This window comes from Ixodes scapularis, unplaced genomic scaffold, assembly GCF_016920785.2.
Source record: "Ixodes scapularis isolate PalLabHiFi unplaced genomic scaffold, ASM1692078v2 PGA_scaffold4__175_contigs__length_147842914, whole genome shotgun sequence".
Lineage (NCBI taxonomy): Eukaryota > Metazoa > Arthropoda > Arachnida > Ixodida > Ixodidae > Ixodes > Ixodes scapularis.
Window position 1 is genome coordinate 40,687,004 of NW_024609879.1, and position 17,834 is coordinate 40,704,837.

At 48.6% G+C, this 17,834-nt stretch overlaps 1 protein-coding gene across 1 annotated transcript in view; it reads left to right on the top strand.

Annotated features, from left to right (window-relative positions):
- The window catches only part of LOC8043923 (choline O-acetyltransferase-like), a 63,425-nt gene that overhangs the window by 10,442 nt on the left and 35,149 nt on the right, over nucleotides 1–17,834 (top strand). The window contains exons 4-5 of the mRNA XM_040214690.2: nucleotides 8,131–8,253; nucleotides 9,554–9,676. Coding sequence (XP_040070624.2) covers nucleotides 8,131–8,253; nucleotides 9,554–9,676 — 246 coding nt within the window. The remainder of the gene's footprint in view (nucleotides 1–8,130; nucleotides 8,254–9,553; nucleotides 9,677–17,834) is intronic.

Genomic DNA, 17,834 nt, shown 5'->3' on the forward strand with positions numbered 1-17,834 from the left:
AACAGCACCTGAGAACAAAAGACGGCACTCGAGAGAAATATGTTCACAGAAATATTTGCCCTTAAAAGAGTTGGTCGAGGAGGTTGCCAAAAAAGTGAGCTTGAAACGTTTCGGGCCTGGTAGGCTCTTCGTCAGTCAAAGTAAGAACACTTCGTTCTCCTTTTGCTTTCAATCAAAGAAAAAACGGCCGGAAAAAAGAAGTTAATTCGAAAAATGCTTACCGTTTTGCGGGTATCTACTCAATTAAATGCTCGCTTAAAAGTTTAATATATACCGATACCAAAGCAGCAAATACTATGAAAATAATTAAATATAAAAATATTACTGCCATTCTTATCATAAAACCAGTTTTTGGGACATGTGGTTGGACATAAGCCAACTATACCTGGTGTCATGTGAAGCCAATGAGAGGCCCAATGTTAAGCGTTTGCTCGTGTCGCATTAAACGATAAAGCGAGAAAAAAAACAAAAAAACAAAAAAAAATAAACAGTGCGGCATCGATTAGAAGATCTCAATTAACGGTCCATAAAAAAAGACGGCAATGATCCTTTCAAACTGTTAAGGCCCTTCGGTTCTAAAGTATTAAATTTATAAATAAATTGAGATTCTTTATTTTTTCGACCTCCGGTGGTCCGAAAGCCCCCCTGGAGTTTAATAAGGTTAAAATCAGAAAGTTCGTTATGTCCTGCGGAGTTTAAGTGACGAGAAACTGGTCCGGCAACGTGTTTACGTATATGACTTTTATATAAATTCATGCGTTTTCTTATGCTTGTTTTAGTTTCTCCTATGTATTCAATATGGCACTTTTTACATTGAATCAAATAAATAACATTTTCCGAGTTACAGTCAAAGGTACCATTTATTTTCCAGTTAAAGTTATTTGCTGTGCTACGAATAGAGTTAGCTATAATTATGTCCCCATATAAACTGCATTGGTTATGATTGCACTTGATGCAACCAATAGGGACCAGGCTACGTCAGATGGAGTTTCGGGACTGTTTAAAGAAATCTAATAAATTACGTGGTCCCCCTGGTATAGCGTTTAAGAGACCACGTAATTTATTAGATTTCTTTAAAAAGTCCCGAAACTCCATCGGACGTAGCCTGGTCCCTATTAATTGCATCAAGTGCAATCATAACCAATGCACTTTATGTGGGGACAAAATTATAGCTAACTCTATTCGTAGCACAGCAAATAACTTTAACTGCAAAATAAATGGTACCTTTGACTGTAATTCGGAAAATGTTATTTATTTGATTCAATCTGAAAAATGCCAAATTCAATACATAGGAGAAACTAAAACAAGCATAAGAAAACGCATGAATCTACATAAAAGTCATACACGTAAACACGTCGCGGACCAGTTTCTCGTCACTTAAACTCCGCAGGACATAACGGACTTTCTGATTTTAATTTTATAATACTCCAGGGGGGCTGTCGGACCACCAGAGGTCGAAAAAATAAAGAATCTCAATTTATTTATAAATTTAATAATTTAGAACCGAAGGGCCTTAACAGTTCGAAAGGATCATTGCTGTTTTTTTTTATGGACATTTATTTGAGATCTTCTAATCGGTGCCGCACTGTTTTTGTTTTCTCGCTTCATAGTTTAATGCGACACGAGCAAACGCTTAACATTGGGCCTCTCATTGGCTTCACATGACACCAGGTATAGTTGGCTTATGTCCAACCACATGTCCCAAAAAGTGGTTTTATGATAAGAATGGCTGTAATAATTTTATATCTAATTATTTCCATAGCATTTGCTGCTTTGGTATCGGGATATATTAAACTTTTAAGCGAGAATTTAGTTGAGTAGATACCCGCTAAACGGTAAGCATTTTTCGAATTAACTTCTTTTTTCCGGCCGTTTTTTTTTTTTTTTTTTTTTGATTGAAAGCAAAAGGAGAACGAAGTGTTCTTACTTTGACTGACGAAGAGCCTACCAGGCCCGAAACGTTTCAAGCTCACTTTTTTGGCAACCTCCTCGACCAAATCCTTTAAGGGCAAATATTTCTGTAAATATATATATATATATATATATATATATATATATATATATATTTATATATATATATACCTACGCCTTCCGCGAGCAGCCCCAGTTGATATATATTGATAAATATTGATATATACCAAGTTGATATATTTCAACTGGGGCTGCTCCCGGAAGGCGTAGGGTCGATTCCATTTAGGGGACTGTCATTTATTTATTCTTTCAACTTCGCCTTCTAGTGAATTTGAGAACATTCTGGTCTGGTCGAGTTCAGAATGTTTTATGTACCGAAAGTTCTACGCCAAACGATCCAGAAACCCGCGAGGGTACAAGGGATTCCGCAAGGCGATCTGAGCCAGTTTCGCCCCAGCGTTCGACTCTGCTGTCACGACGACTTCGAAGCCAGCGAGGCTCTGCTGTATTCCGTTCCATTTTTATTTTTGGCACAAGTTCGCCCCAATAACATTTAGTTATTATCGCCTCATCACTTGTCATCCGTTACATTTTGGTGGAGGTGTGGGGTATTTCCATTCTATGTGCGTGGATCGTACCCCTCCGAAAAAACGCCAGCCAAGTGACATGCTCAGCTCCGGGAGTCTACCCTTCGCAGAAGACCAGACCAAGGCCCACTCAAGTCGCCGTAACCAACGCCTACCCCCGGAACTCGGACCCCTGCCGCAGAAACCAAAGAAAAAAACCGCGATGATGACCACTCTACCCGTTGTTGTCCTACCCGTCGCTGCCCGTACGCCCGCGCCCTTCCACTTTGAACCTTATGAAGACATCGACGACTGGCTACAGCAGTACGAGCGAGTGGCCCAGCAAAACCGATGGACGGAAGAACAGCACCTGCAGAGTCTTTACTTTGCGCTCGAAGGGACGGCCAGGTACTGGATCAAAAATCGCGAGACTTCCTTGATCTCGTTGACCGCCTACAAGGATGCGCTGAGACGGACATTCGCCAACCAATATCGACGGGAGAAGGCCGAGGACCTTCTTCAAATGAGGACCCAGGGACGAAACGAGACTATTGCCAGTTTTGTCGTGGATGTTTTGCGCCTGGTCGCTCACCCCGACCCTCAAGCCACCAACGGAAAGAAGGCGCGGATCCTAATGCGAGGTGTCAAGGATGAGATCTTCGGTGGTCTTGTTCGCAGCCCCGCTCCACCGTCGAAGACGTTGTCACGGAGGCCACGAACATGGAACGTGCCCTCCTCGCAAAAGGCAGCCACTACCATCGGCAGTTGAGCGTCGCAGCTGCTTCTGCATCGGGCTACGATATCAGCCCTAGCGTCCCCGGCCTTCGCGACATGATACGCGTCATCGTCCGGGAGGATCTTAAGAAGCTTCTGCCGACTGCTGAACGCCCGGCCTCAACCTCCATTGTCGAGGTCGTACGAGACGAGGTTCAACGAGCGTTTCTGCCAGATGCCCCTGTCACCGTGGCCGCACCCGAAGAACCGACACTGACCTACGCCGCCATGGCCCGACGACCGCCGAAAGCTCACCACCAGGTCACGGCACCACACCGATGTGAACCGCCAGCGCCGCAGTTTTCCCGACGCCAGGAAGGTCGTGCGCATGCCCACCTAGAACAAGCAGCGCCACGAAAGACCGACGTGTAGAGGACGGTCGATTGACGCCCGTTGTGCTCTCACTGCGGTGAAGCCGGCCTTATTTACCACCGATGCCCCTACAGACAGCTGGGGCTGCGCGGGTTCCGCCCGAGCGACTCGCGCCCAAGGTACGACGAACTTCCTCGCGACATCAAGGAGTACCGCCAACGCTCGCCCTCCCCAGTGTTGTCCTTCTGCCGTAAAGCCCGCTCCCCATCGCCACGACGTTCAACGTCCGCAGCGCAATGACCCCGCCGAGAGAGCCTATCTCACCTCCGTCGCCGGGAAAACCTAGTGCGGCAACGCCTGAAGGTGACGTTGCTGAAAACGACGGAAGCAAACAGCCTGCAAGAATGCCGGAGCGCCCTCACTCTCCTGACGCCCCGAATCGCACCGACGCCCCTGCAACAGTCACTAACAGCCTAAAGTTTGTTATTGATGGCCTCGACGTATCGGCACTCGTGGACACCGGCGCAGACTATTCAGCCTTGAGTGGGAGAATCTCTAGCCGCCTGCGAAAATTGACAACGCCGTGGGATGAACCTCAAATACGAAACGCCGGAGGGCATCTCATCACACCACTGGAAAGATGCACCGCTCGCGTAAGAATCCACGGTGAGACGTGCCCTGTGAAATTTGTCTTTCTACAAGACTGTGCCAGGGACGTCATTCTCGGCATGGATTTCCTGTGTGAGTACGGCGCCGTCATCGACCTTGGTGAAAACAGATTGACGCTGCGGACGCCTGTTCCACCTTCAGAGAAACCCCCCAGCGTCAGCCGCCGTCTGAGCCGCTGCCGACCACGTGAACCTGCCGCCGCGATCAAGCGTTGTCGTACCGGTCGTGATCGATGCAGCTACCTGCGGAAAGGTTGTTCCGGAAGGAAACCTTCAATTGCTCCTAGAAAGAGGAATGAATAGGCGTCGCAAGGGTAGTGTCTAAACTTCAGGATGGGCGCACCATGGTCCTCGTGACAAACTTCCGACAAGAAACTCAACACCTCACGACAAGTGCCGCTGTGGGCCACGTCGAAAAACTTCAGAACTCCTCCGAAATTGCCGCGATTGCTAAAGAATCATCGCCACCTCAGCAAGACATTACGCCGCATGCTCAGCATGACATTGACCCCAAGATTCCAGGCTCGAAACGACGGCAGCTGAGTGACGTCCTCGCCGAATACAACGACTGCTTCACGACGTCGTCGAAGGTGCGCCAATCCACCGTTGCGAAGCGTCGCATCGTCACCGAGGATGACCCACTCCCTGTGCACCGATCGCCGTATCGAGTCCCAATAAAAGTATTGGAGGTCATCCAACAGCAAGCGGAAGAAATGCTGAACGACGACGTTATCCAGCCTTCAAGGGGTCCATGGGCCTCTCAAGTCGTGCTGGTTAAGAACAAGGACGGAACGCTTAGGTTCTGCGTGGACTACCGGAAGCTGAACGCGGTAACGAAGAAAGACGTCTATCCATTCCCCCGAATCGATGACGCGCTAGACCGGCTGCGCCACTCTCGATACATTTTATCGATGGACCTGAAGAGCGGCTACTGGCAGATCGTAGTCGACGAACGGGACCAATAGAAGACAGCTTTCGCCACGCCTGGCCTGTACGAGTTGAAGGTGATGCCTTTCGGCCTATGCACGGCGCCGGCAACTTTCCAGCGTGTCATAGGCGCGGTACAGGCAGGGTTGAAGCGGCAGAGCTGTGTCGTCTGCCTTGACGACGTCGTAGTGTTTTTGTTTTCAAGTGACTTCGACGAGCACTTGCGGTGAATTCGAGCTGTTCTCCAAGCCATTCAGACCGCCGGACTCACACTCAATCCGTCAAAGTGCCGGTTCGCCTATGACGAAGTGGAGTTTCTAGGCCACGTGGTTAGTAAAAAAGGCGTCCGCCCAGACCCCAAGAAGACTCCAGCGCCAACAGGCAAGAAGGCCGTGCAAAGATTCCTTGGACTTTGCGCCTACTATCGACGCTTCGTTCGGGATTTCGCTAAAATTTCCGCACCGCTCACAAAACTCACGACGGACGCCGAGAAGTTCGAATGGGCCAAGGAGCAGCAGCAGACATTCGACGAGCTGAAACGACGACCCCAGACTCCTTCTGTGCTTGGACATTTCGATCAGGATGCGGAAACCGAGATTCACATGGATGCAAGTAACGCGGGACTGGGCGCAGTACTGGTCCAAGTGCAAGAAGGCATCGAGCGAGTCGTCGCCTACGCAAATAGGACACTGTCTAAGGAGAAGAAAAATTACTCTACTACAGAGAATGAATGCCTTGCTGTCGTTTAGGCAACCACAAAGCTTTGGACGTAGTTGCAAGGGAGCCCGTTCCGCGTGGTGACGGACCACCACTCGCTTTGCTGGCTTGCGAACCTCAAGGACTCGTCAGGACGCCTCGCTCGATGGAGTCTCCGACTACGGGTTCAACATGACAGTGGTCTACAAGTCAGGTCGGAAGCACAGCGAGACTTACTGCCTGTCCAGAGCCTCCGTCGAAAACCCTTCCGGCTGCAGCGACGACAATGACGACGAGTGCTTCATAGGAGCAGTGAACACCGACGACATATCACGACGTCAACGGGACGATCCTGAGCTGCGCGCATTAATCGAGCATCTGGAAGGGGGCGGGAGTACCGTGCCACGTGTCTTCTCACAAGTACTGCCGAAACTTCGCCATTCGACAAGGTGTGCTCTACAAAGAGAATTTCGGGGACAACAACACACCGTGGTTGCTGGTAATCACGACCGACCTTCGGGAGGAGATCTTTCAGGCATGTAACGACGACCCGACTTCTGGACACCTGGGTTACAGCCAAACACTGGCCCGCATTCGAGAAAAGTATTACTGGCCAAAGCTGGCCAAAGCCGTCCACCTCTACACTTGATCGTGTCACGAATGCCAGCGACGTAAGAAACCGCAGACGAAGCCGGCAGGTCTCCTACAGCCGATTGCTTCCCCGATCGCACCGTTCCAGCAGATCAAAATGGATCTGCTTGGCCCTTTTCCGCCATCAAAGTCGGGAAACCGCTGGTTGATAATCGTCGCCACAAATTATATCACGCGGCACGCCGAAACGAAAGACCTTCCTTCAGGGACTGCTGTGGAAGTCGGAAAATTTTTCATCGAGTCCATCGTCCTCTGGCACGGCGCTCCCGAAGTTCTGATTACAGATCGCGCATCATCGTTCATGGCACAGATAACCCAGGAAATCCTCCGGCTCAGTCACATCAGCGATCGTCGTACCACAGCGTACGACCCGCAGACCAACGGGCTGACGGAGCGACTCAACAAGACAATCGCCGGCATGATCTCTATCTACGTCGACGCAGAGCACAAGACGTGGGACGAGGTGTTGCCCTACGTCACGTTCGCCTACAATACGGCGGTTCAAGAGACCACTGAATTCTATCCTTTCCAGCTGGTTCATGGTCGGAAGGTGAACACCATGCTATACGCCATGCTGGCCCATGAGCTATCTGACAATGAGAGCGACGACGCCCAGGTGGTTTCTAAACGGGCTGGAGAAGTCCGTCAGCTCTCCCGACTCCTGATTCAAGACCAGCAACGCGTCGACGCGGGCCGCTACAACCTTCGTCGTCGGGACGTCCACTTCCAGCCCGGAGACAGGGTGTGGGTCTGGACACCGATTCACCGGCGAGGTCTCAGCAAGAAACTTCTGAAGTGCTTTTTTAGACCCTACAAAGTGCTCCGTCGACTCAGGGATCTGAACTACGAGGTGATGCCCGACGAAACACGGACTTCATCACGCCGCTCTCCACTACCGGCAGTCTTCCATAGAGTGCGCCCCAGGCCGTACTGTATACAATCGATAGGACTGTGAGTTTTGTTTTGTAATGCGCTTGATAGGATTATGTCGCACAAGTCTACGTAGTTTGCCATTATTATTTGTTTTACCGTTTCTGTTTTCCGGCATGTCGCATCGAGACGATGCGCTTTTAAAGAGAGAGGGAGGGGGGGGGGTAATTCCACGCGCGTTGGCGAGCAGGCGCGTGCGTGGCCGAGTGGTTAACGCGCTTGACTGTCGCGCGGAAGGTGTAGGTTCGATTCCAGTTAGCGGACTGTCATTTTATTTATTCATTCAACTTGGCCTTCTAGTAAGTTCGAGAACATTTTCGTCTAATCGAGTTCCAAATGTTCTACGCTCCGAAAGGTCTGCGCCGAACGATCCAGAAGCCCACGAGGGTACATAAGGGGTTCCGCAAGGCGAGCCTAGTCAGTTTCGCCTCAGTGTTTGACTCTGCTGTCACGCCGACTTCGACGCCCGCGACGCTCTGCTGTATTCTGTCCCCTTTTTTATTTTTTGGGAACAATTTTGGGCCCCACTAAACGTTTAGTTATTATCGCCTCATCACTTGCCGTCCTTGGCAATATATATATATATATATATATATACGTTGGTTGGCACTGTGGACGAAGTGCTCGCTATTTTATTCTCTATATCTGAACATGTACTTAAAGTGTGTCGTTAACATAAATGCCGAATATTGCAGCCAGAAGGCAGGGAGCTTCGAAGCATCTAAGGACGACGCGGAAGCAGCTCCACAAAAACTGGAATTTGTTCTTGGGCCCGATACGTTACACGATATAGAGAAAGCGAAATCGTCCCATGCAAGGTCAGTATACCATCTGCAGGACCAACCTGAAATCAGATATTAGACATCAAGGTATTGATGGACGGTTCACTTTTTGGCCTGCGATAGATCCTGCAGGAACACTCACTGGGAATGTCACGCGTGAGACAGAGATTATTTTAAACAGATATTTGCCTTTTAAGCATTTAATTCCGTTATGGCAACAACAAAGTTGGCCATTCTACTCGCACATCTCAACACACTGGGGGCATTATCACGGATTTTTATATCTCAAAGATGCTGAAGATCACCCAACGCAAGTAGAAAGTGCCGACAATGTTTTTTACACAATAAAATGAACTGAATACATCGGCGGCTGCGCATAGAAAGCTCTAACCTTCACCAAATGTGCAGCTGGATTGTGGATTTTACCGTTTAAACTTTTACACGGATTAGTTCTCGTTTTCTAAAAACAAAATGAGACTAACAAACTTGACGGTCAAGTCGGTAAATTTTTTTGCACTGTTTCTTAATAGGTGAAGTAAACATTCGACGGACTTTGTTGACTGCTAGGTGCGCATTTCTGGAGATGCCGCCGTAGGTTACATTCATGGTTAATTTATGGTCTGAGATCACTTCCAGAGTTGACTAGGGAAGTGTGCTAGTATGATTTATTACAGAAAGAGAGATACGTTTTGAAATATCACAAGGTAAAATGGACTACCCAAATGCACATTTCGTAAAAGATTAAGTTGTCTGATTGCAGGCGCTAATTTGTTTCATTTTTTTTGTTTTTTTTTTTACAACGTACGAAACACTGGCTATCCTTGTTATAATTATACACAATATGACGGGCAGTACTACTTTTCAAAATTTGATTTTCCAGCCGCCGAAGTTCTCTGAAGAGAATTATTTTAACCTGCTATATTTATTGGGAGCAAACAGGAGTCGGCAAATAGGTCGTAGGTGTACATAGCTTGCACTGACGTCACTAGGCCGGACATAAGAGGGAAAGGGCGCGAGCTTCCGCTGCATTAACAAATACGCATCCGGTCATCAGAGAAAAGGGCGGTCTGACGTCATGTGCAAGCCACCTCTATGGCTAGGTCCAGAGGGGTCGAGTTTGATATCTGTAAATATATATTGAAATTCAATTTTTATGTTTCTTATGTTCCTTCGTCCCGATTTGACTTTTCGAAATTTGTCAGAGATGAGAGCCATATTGTTCTTCAGCAGCATTTCGCGAAAATGATACTTTAAAAGAAAGAGAAAAAAAGGGTAACGAGTTGCGATTACCGGTTTAGAATACTGTAATTCATAATATTGACAATTAACACCACAGATATGCCGGCGGTACTGAAAGGCTCTTCTATCAATTTTCAAACTATGGAAAAAAGTTCATCCAGTCGTACAACATGAGTCCGGACGGCTACACGCAGATGGCAGTTCAACTGGCGGCCTTCAGGTAAGAGGACGTTTCCTTGCACGCGTAACGAGTTTTGATGGAAATGAGGGTTACGCAGTGGCGGCGTTAATTTTTTTTCATATTTGGGGTGTTTTTAACTTAGTTTTTTTAAACGAATTATCTCTTTTTTTTGTATCAAGGTAATGATGCATGTTGATCGGTAATTGTGTTGAAGAACGGAAGCATAAAGTTCCCTCACCTCTATATGTCCCGCTACTGATACGATAAGGAAACACGTTAAGCGGTGTAATTCCGAAAAAAAGAAACAGCCTCGGTGTGGGATGTGTTCCGCCTTAACACGAAAAAAAAAACAGTAGGTAGTCATTTCTTCCAGTTAAGCTTAGAATTCTGTGATTCAAGTGCATGTTCAATTCGGGGTTATATGTTTCCTGAAACACATCAAGGATCTGGTTTCTTCGGAATCATACCCGTTATCTCGTTTCCTTCTCTTAGTGCTACGTTTCCTTCTCTTATCGTATTCCGAACATGGGCATGTTACATAAGGATTCAGAAATCCTATGCTCCAGTTCCACTTTCTTCAACATAATCCTCGATAAGCACCGCTCGTTTCCTCGACATAAAAAATTGACACTAGAGAACAATGGATCGGATAAAAAAAATAAATCCCCAAAATAACCGCTTCATATTTAGAATAAAGAGATACCTTTAAGATTAGGCAGCTTACCGATAGATGCTGGTCGACACACTTGCTTTTGAATGCAATCGTACACACTATAACTGTTTTTATGTCATTTGTGACTGTTGACGACAGGCTGCGTTTCAGCGCATTCGGTTGAAATGCTACCGCCGGATGCCACACCCTTTGATCAATACGTGGCAGTTTCGTTTGCTATGTTACTTAACCTTGGACCTTTCGATATTTTAATTAAATTATATATTATGATTTTGAATAATTAAAACACAAAATTAAACAAATGAGTGAAGATAAAATCGTATTTGACTCACTGTTGAAACATTTTTCATATGACACTACATCACCAACTCTCCGAAAGCGTGAAAAAATGGGAAGCCAAACGATATGTCCAACATTCAGAGTTACCTTCTCCATGTGACGTTGGTGACGTCGGTGACGTCGCGCCTCCAAACGTTTCGGCCTTGCCTGTATATCTCGTTTTAGCTTAAGCGATTGTCCGGAGACAATCGCTTGATCAGCGCAAAAACCTACGTTTTTGCGCTGATTATGTTGAAAGGTCGTGAATATTGTTAGATGTGATATTCATTTGATTAAAATACGCCCCTATATTTGTTAAATGAATTATGAACATCAATACGAGTTTTCACGCCAAATTTCGCAAAAATGCATGACTGTTCGTGTCGTGACGTCACATGAGGCATTGTAGCGTCAGAGGCGGAGGCGTTGAATTACAGGGTGATTCAATGAAACGCCAGGCTCTTTAAATCGACCGCAAAATTCGTTTTTTTAACCTATCGCGCTACGACTTTGTGCTCTGTTTCCCACAGATGGTGCATTTTTTTTTTGTAAAGTTTGCAAAGAACGAACTTACCTGAGGAAAAAGTAAAGAAAGAAAAAGGCGTAGCTCCTTTGGAAACGCAACGAAGACACCGGACTTCAAACAACACGGCGCCGTTTCGCACGGGAGACAAGAGATGTCACCCGTGCGAAACGGGAGACATCTCTGGAAATTTGTGAATACTCATGCAAACGCAGTGAAGTACTTATGATGCATACCACAGCTTTGCCCTTAGAAAAACATTACACACTGTTGCTCGGGTGAAGATGGCAAGATCGCTGTGTGTTGCATCTCGAAGCACCCCAACCCAGGTCGGCAGCAATGTCCGACCAGTACACCCAGCTGTTACGGAACGAGCTTAGTGGCGTGCCGAGGTAGCTGGCTAGCACAAAGGTTCAACTTATGCCCTTAAAAGTCGAGGACGTCGTGGCCTAGAAGCCGTGACAGAAACCGGAGCATTTGTTCCAGTTAACTGCTGCACCAGTCGCATTAAAAGACTGGTCAGTTCCACCGTCTTAGCAACAATTTCGACTCTTCATTTGTCGAAGAAGACAAAAGTGAAAGCCGTTTACTCAAATTCAAATTCAAATTCAAATTCGTTTATTTTTGCCACAAACGGTACATTTGTGACAGGGGCGCTGGAAAAAAAGCTGCAGGTCTGCAGCTTGACGAGTCCCAGCACCCCAGAACATGGTAAGAGCGGCACCGGCACACACAGACAAAAAAGAACGAATATGCGCACACATACATAGGCATACACATATACAGAGGATAAACACGAGAAAAACATAAAGAATTCAACTTCGCAATCAACAGTATACAAAAAAGTGGTGGTTACTTATTATAAAGCTTCTTGAATGGAATAATGACTAACGGAGTGCATTTCAATATCACGCGAAAACAGGGTGTTTAATAAAAGTGGTAACTGGTGGCGATATCTTTGTAGACCAAAATTTGTCCTTGAAAAGGGAATACGCCAGGGGGGCCTACGTCGCGATGGATATACAGACTCGTTTGCTTCTAGATTACCAAGATCTAAAGAAATGACATTATTTTCTCTTACGGATTGTTGTTACAACTCCCTGTAATGCCGAATTGGAGCACAGCTCTTGAGGAGGAGGAGGGAAGGATACTGAGGGGAGGGTAGACCCCTCCTCCTCCTCCTCCCCTCATTCTTCAATATGCTCCGGGGGGTCACCTGACCTCGGTGGGAGGGGGTCACGTGACCTCGGGGGGGGGGGGTCACGTGACCTCGGGGAGGGGGCCACGTGACCTGGGGGGCCACGTGATCTCGGGGGGTCACGACACCTTGGGGGTCACGTGACCTTGTGAGGATCACGTGACCCTAGGGGTTACAGACCTTGGGGGTCACCTGACCTTGGGGGTCACGTGACCTGGGAGGTCACGTGACCGGGGGAGTCACGTGACTTGGGGGTCAGGTGGCCTGGGGGTCACGTGACCTTGGGGTGACCTTGGGAGGGGTCACGTGACCGGGGGTCACGTGACCTTGGGGTGACCTTGAGAGGGGTCACGTGACCTTGGGGTGACCTTGGTTACGCCGACGGCGACGGCGACGCCGACGCCGCTCAAGCCGGAAACGGGCCCCTAAGAGCTGCGTGTTTCGTTTTACGTTCTTTTGCGAAGGGCACACATGGACAACCTTTCGTGCCGGAGTCAGGCTGAAGACTGACGTACCGTTTATTAAATCTAAAACGAAATAAAAGAAAGGTGCCCCTGGTACGGGGCGCTCAGGTTACGCGCGAAGTGGCGGGACGGGGCTCCGCGCGCGAACGGTTGCTCTCGCTCGGTCGCTTTGGACTTTGGAGCTCGCTAGCGTCGGCGCGTCGGCGACCTCCATAACATCCCTCTTCCTAAGGGAGCTTCGAAGTGCCGAAACGGTCTGGCTCTTTTACACACCGGCCGTGCCGAGAATGTTTGTGAGAGGTGTCAGCACACGTTTCCTCGGGCCTCGTGGTTGTTTCGGGGAACTCTTCGATGCGTTGTTTATCTTGTTCGTCGGGGAAAGGAATTAAATGCGTGCGATTTCTTCGGATCTCTTGGCCCTCGGACGTTATCTAGTAAGATCGTGGTGCATGGGCCTTGTTCTGAACAACTCCGGTTCGCTTGAGGTCAATGACCCAAACTCGCTCTCCAGAGCCGAGTGGATCGAGTTGATGCACTCCGTGTCGCCGGTCGAAGTATTGCTTTTGTCGGTTCCTGTTTTCTTGCTCATAGCGACGCAGTTCTTTTTGGTCGGGTAGCTTTGGTTCCAGGAGCTGAGTGGCGATCGGTACCGTTGTACGCATCCTTCTCCCCATGAGAAGTTCTGTCGGACTGTATCCGTTGGGCAGAGGCGTTGAACGGTAGATCATGAGTGTCTCGTACGGATCTTCTGTTTTGCTGAGTGATCTCTTTATGATCTTTACTGCAGCCTCTGCCATCCCATTGCTCTGCGCATAGCGAGGGCTTGATGTGATGTGCTTAAATCCGTAGGTCTGTGAGAACTTGGTGAATGCTGAACCTGTGGTTCCCGCAAACTGAGGACCATTATCAGACACCACTACTTCTGGGATGCCAAGCGTCGCAAATATCGATTTGCAGTGCATTATTACGCACGCTGCTGTGAGGCTTTCCAGTCAAGCGATTTAGGGGTAGCGAGAGTAGTAGTAGACGACGACCGGCCACCATTTCCCGTGAATGAAGAAGAGGTCCATCGCCACTCTCTCCCACGGTCGACTAGGAAACTCTGACGGGATGAGGGGGAGCTTTCGGTTCTGGCCAGTTTTAATGCATTTTTGGCAGTTCTTGACCAGGCGCTCGATATGATCGTTTATCCTCGGCCACCATACCGATACCTTTGCCCGTGCTTTGCATTTGCCTATGCCCATGTGTCCTTCATGAAGTTGTTGCAGAATATGTGGACGGCAGGATTCTGGTACCACTATTCTAGAACCATTCATGAGAAGGCTGTTTTGCACAGCAATGTGATGACGGTACTCGTAGTACTCTTTGAGGTCTGTTCCGAGATCTCGACGATTTGGCCAACCTGTATGGCTGTAGCTGGCGAGTCTTTGGCAAACATGGTCTTTCTTCTGTTCTGCCCTTATCCATTGGAGACTCGTTTGCTCTGCTGGTAGGGACGTCTCTATGTGTCGAATGAAGCAATCGATTTCTTATTGCATCTCTCTTTCTTGCCGCTGTGGCAGAGGGCTTCTTGACAACGAGTCAGCTGCTTGGAGGTCCTTGCCCGGAACATGGACAACTTCGAATGAGTAGCGCATTAAACGCATGCGCAGTCTCTGAAGCCGTGGGGTTAGGTCGTCCAATGACTTCGATCCGAACAGAGAAATGAGTGGTTTGTTGTCGGTTTTCAGTACAAAGTGCGTTCCCACGATGTAATCTCGGAATTTTTCGCATGCCCACATGAGTGCCAAACCTTCTTTTTCGATTTGGGCGTACCTCTTCTCTGTTTCGGTGAGTGTTCTGGACGCATAGGCGATGACGCGATATGATCCATCCTCCTGCTCTTGACGCAGCACTGCTCCCAGGCCGGAGAATGACGCATTTGCCGATACAATCGATCGCTTGTTGGCGTCGTAAATTCCGGGAACGGGGCAGGTTGAGAGGATTTCCTTCCACTTTGCGAAGGCTTTCTGCTGAGGATGATCCCACACGAAGTCCACTTTGGAACTGAGCAGTGACGATAGTGGATGCAGTAGGTCAGACAGGTGTGGCACGAATCGTCCTAGGTATGTCGCCATACCCATGATGCGCTTGACTTCTTGCTTTGAAGTCGGTATGGGTATCTGTTTCACTGCGTTGACCATTGTCTCGTCTGGACGGACACCATCGCTGTCTACTTGATGACCTAGGAACTTTATGCTTCTCACTCGAAAGACGAATTTATCCTCGTTGAGCGTGAGTCCTGCTGATGAGAGTTGCCTGAGGACTTCTTGCAGACGTTGCTCGTGTTGCTCGGACGATGACGCCCATATCAAGGTATCGTCCATGTGGCAAAGTGCTCCTTCCATTCCTTGGAGAATTTGTGTGATACGTCTCTGGAAGTGTTCCGGTGCTGACGTGATTCCGAATGGTAGGCGATTAAAACAAAATCTTCCAAACGGAGTGATGAATGTCGTCAGGAGTCGTGACTTCTCGTCTAAAGGGATCTGCCAGAACCCAGAATTCGCGTCCAGCTTTGAGAAGATCTTGGCTCCCGCTAGCCTTCCCAGCGTGTGCTCCACTGATGGGATAGGGTGATATTCGCTCTGAATGTGTTTGTTCAGTTGTGTGAGATCAACACAAATGCAAATTTTGCCAGACGGTTTATGGACGATGACCATCGGCGCGCACCATCCAGTAGCTGCTTCTACTGGAGAGATGACACCTTGCGACTGCATGTTTTCTAGCTCTTTCTGCGTGTCTCGATACAGCGAAAGCGGTACTCTTCTCGGTGATGCGATAGCAAACGGCGTCGCGTTAGGTTTCAGCTTGAGAACGTGAGCACCTTCGAGAGATCCCAGTCCTTGAAACAGGTGAGAGAACTCTTTCTTCGGTACGCAAGCTTTGTTCGCAGTCATGCAGATTTGAGGGCAAAGCCGAAACTTTTCGATAGCTGGCTTACCCAAAAGAGGTTTGCGAAGTCCTTTCACGATGTAAACTTCTTCGAGTGCTTGTTGCCCACGGCAGTCGAGCTTCATCCAAGCTGATCCCATGACTTTAAGGGGTCGTCCGTCTGGACCATGAAGTCGGCGTTGGGGCTCGGAGAGCTTGTGGCACTTTGCGAAGACCTTTTGAAAGATGGCAGCTGGTAACACCGTTTCGTCTGCTCCAGTGTCTATTCGGAAAAGAACAGGAGTTTCGTCGACGAATATCTCGATGTCCCAATTTGCTGTTTGAGGAGAAGCTGCAGCTCCTACGAATCCTTGTTCGTGTACGAGGGAGTTCACGGTAGTTGAAGATTTGCAGACAGTTGCAAAATGTCCCTTTTTCTTACACCTGTTGCAGCCTGCATTCTTCGAAGGACACACGCTCCTCGGGTGAGCTTCTCGACCACACCAACGGCGCGGTTTGCCTTTTGGTTTGGGTGTCGCGGTCTTCTTAGTAGGAGTTCGAATATTTGAACTTTCAATTCCTCGCTGAGCAGGTCCTGCTGCTGTCCCATTTTTGGCTGCTATACGGTCAACGTTGGCATCCTTTTCTTTTGTCGGTCGGAGTTCCACTTGTTGCTTCTTAATCACTTCCGATTGTCGCGCAGCAGCGATGGCCTTCTGGAGGTCCAGATCAGGATCCAGTTGAAGTTTTTCTGAAGTCCTGCTGTCCCGAAGACCAACAATTAGCCTGTCGCGGATCAATTCTTCCTTCAGTGGTCCATAGGTTGCACGTAGTGGCTAATCCATGGAGAGCAGTGATGTGCTCCTCGACGGTTTCCGTCTCCAGTTGCGATCTTATGCTGAACATGGCTCTCTCATACACCACGTTTCGACGAGGAATGAAGTAACGTTCGAAGTTCTCCATCACCTTCTCGAAACCTTGGGCCTCGGTGTCGGACAACTTGAAGGTCTGTAAGACGTCTTCCGCTTGTGACCCCATGATGTAGATGAGAGGGTCGACTTGGTGTGATGATGGTTGAGATGCCAGTCCTGATGCACTGTGGAAGCGCTTGAATCTCTTCTTCCACGCCGGCCATTCGTTAGGTGTTGTAAAACTGAAGGCTTCGGGTGGCGAGATGCGAAAAGTTGCCGTTACCGTTTGTTCGGTAGCACCGTTGTCGGCAGAAGTTGAGGGCTTGTCCATTGTCCCTTCGTTTGTAGACGATCCTGCGCTATACTAATTATTAGTAGACTCGCGGAGCGGTCCCACTTCTGACACCATGTTTCGTTTTACCTTCTTTTGCGAAGGGCACACATGGACAACCTTTCGTGCCGGAGTCAGGCTGAAGACTGACGTCTCGTTTATTAAATCTAAAACGAAATAAAAGAAAGGCGCCTCTGGTACGGGGCGCTCAGGTTACGCGCGAAGCGGCGGGACGGGGCTCCGCGCGCGAACGGTTGCTCTCGCTCGGTCGCTTTGGACTTTGGAGCTCGCTAGCGTCGGCGCGTCGGCGACCTCCATACCACTGCGCTCTAAAAAACCGCGGCCGCCAAGGGCCGTTGTTGACGCTACAGAGGAGCTGATGATCGTGCGATCGAATGGTGCGGACACCGGAAGCAGGAATAATCGACACATCCCCGTGATTTGAGGTGCTATTAACGTGAAACGCTCTTTGTCAAAGTGTTCGGCATTTTGTAAAGCCCAGAAAAAACGTGGCCGGTAGGCTCGACACTGATTGGTTGACTGGAGGGAAGGGAGGAGTGAGGTTCTCGACGCTGATTGGATTACGGCAGGTCATGTGACCAGAGGGGTAGGCGAGGAGCAGTGAAGTAGGGTAGGAGTAGCTCGACCACCTGTACACATTGTGTGGGTGGAGCTCACTAGAATAGAAGGCGTGTGAAGATCGCCTGGATTATCAGCACGGTCAGCGGCAGTATCGCTTCATTGTTGGAACAGTTATCAGGTTTACACATTGTACGCGTTAAAGCGCCTGATGCAGGGCTCCTTGAACGTAGGCGTCTGGTGTCTGGAAATTGAGTGTAACGCTAAACGTTTGTGACGCTAGAACGTTT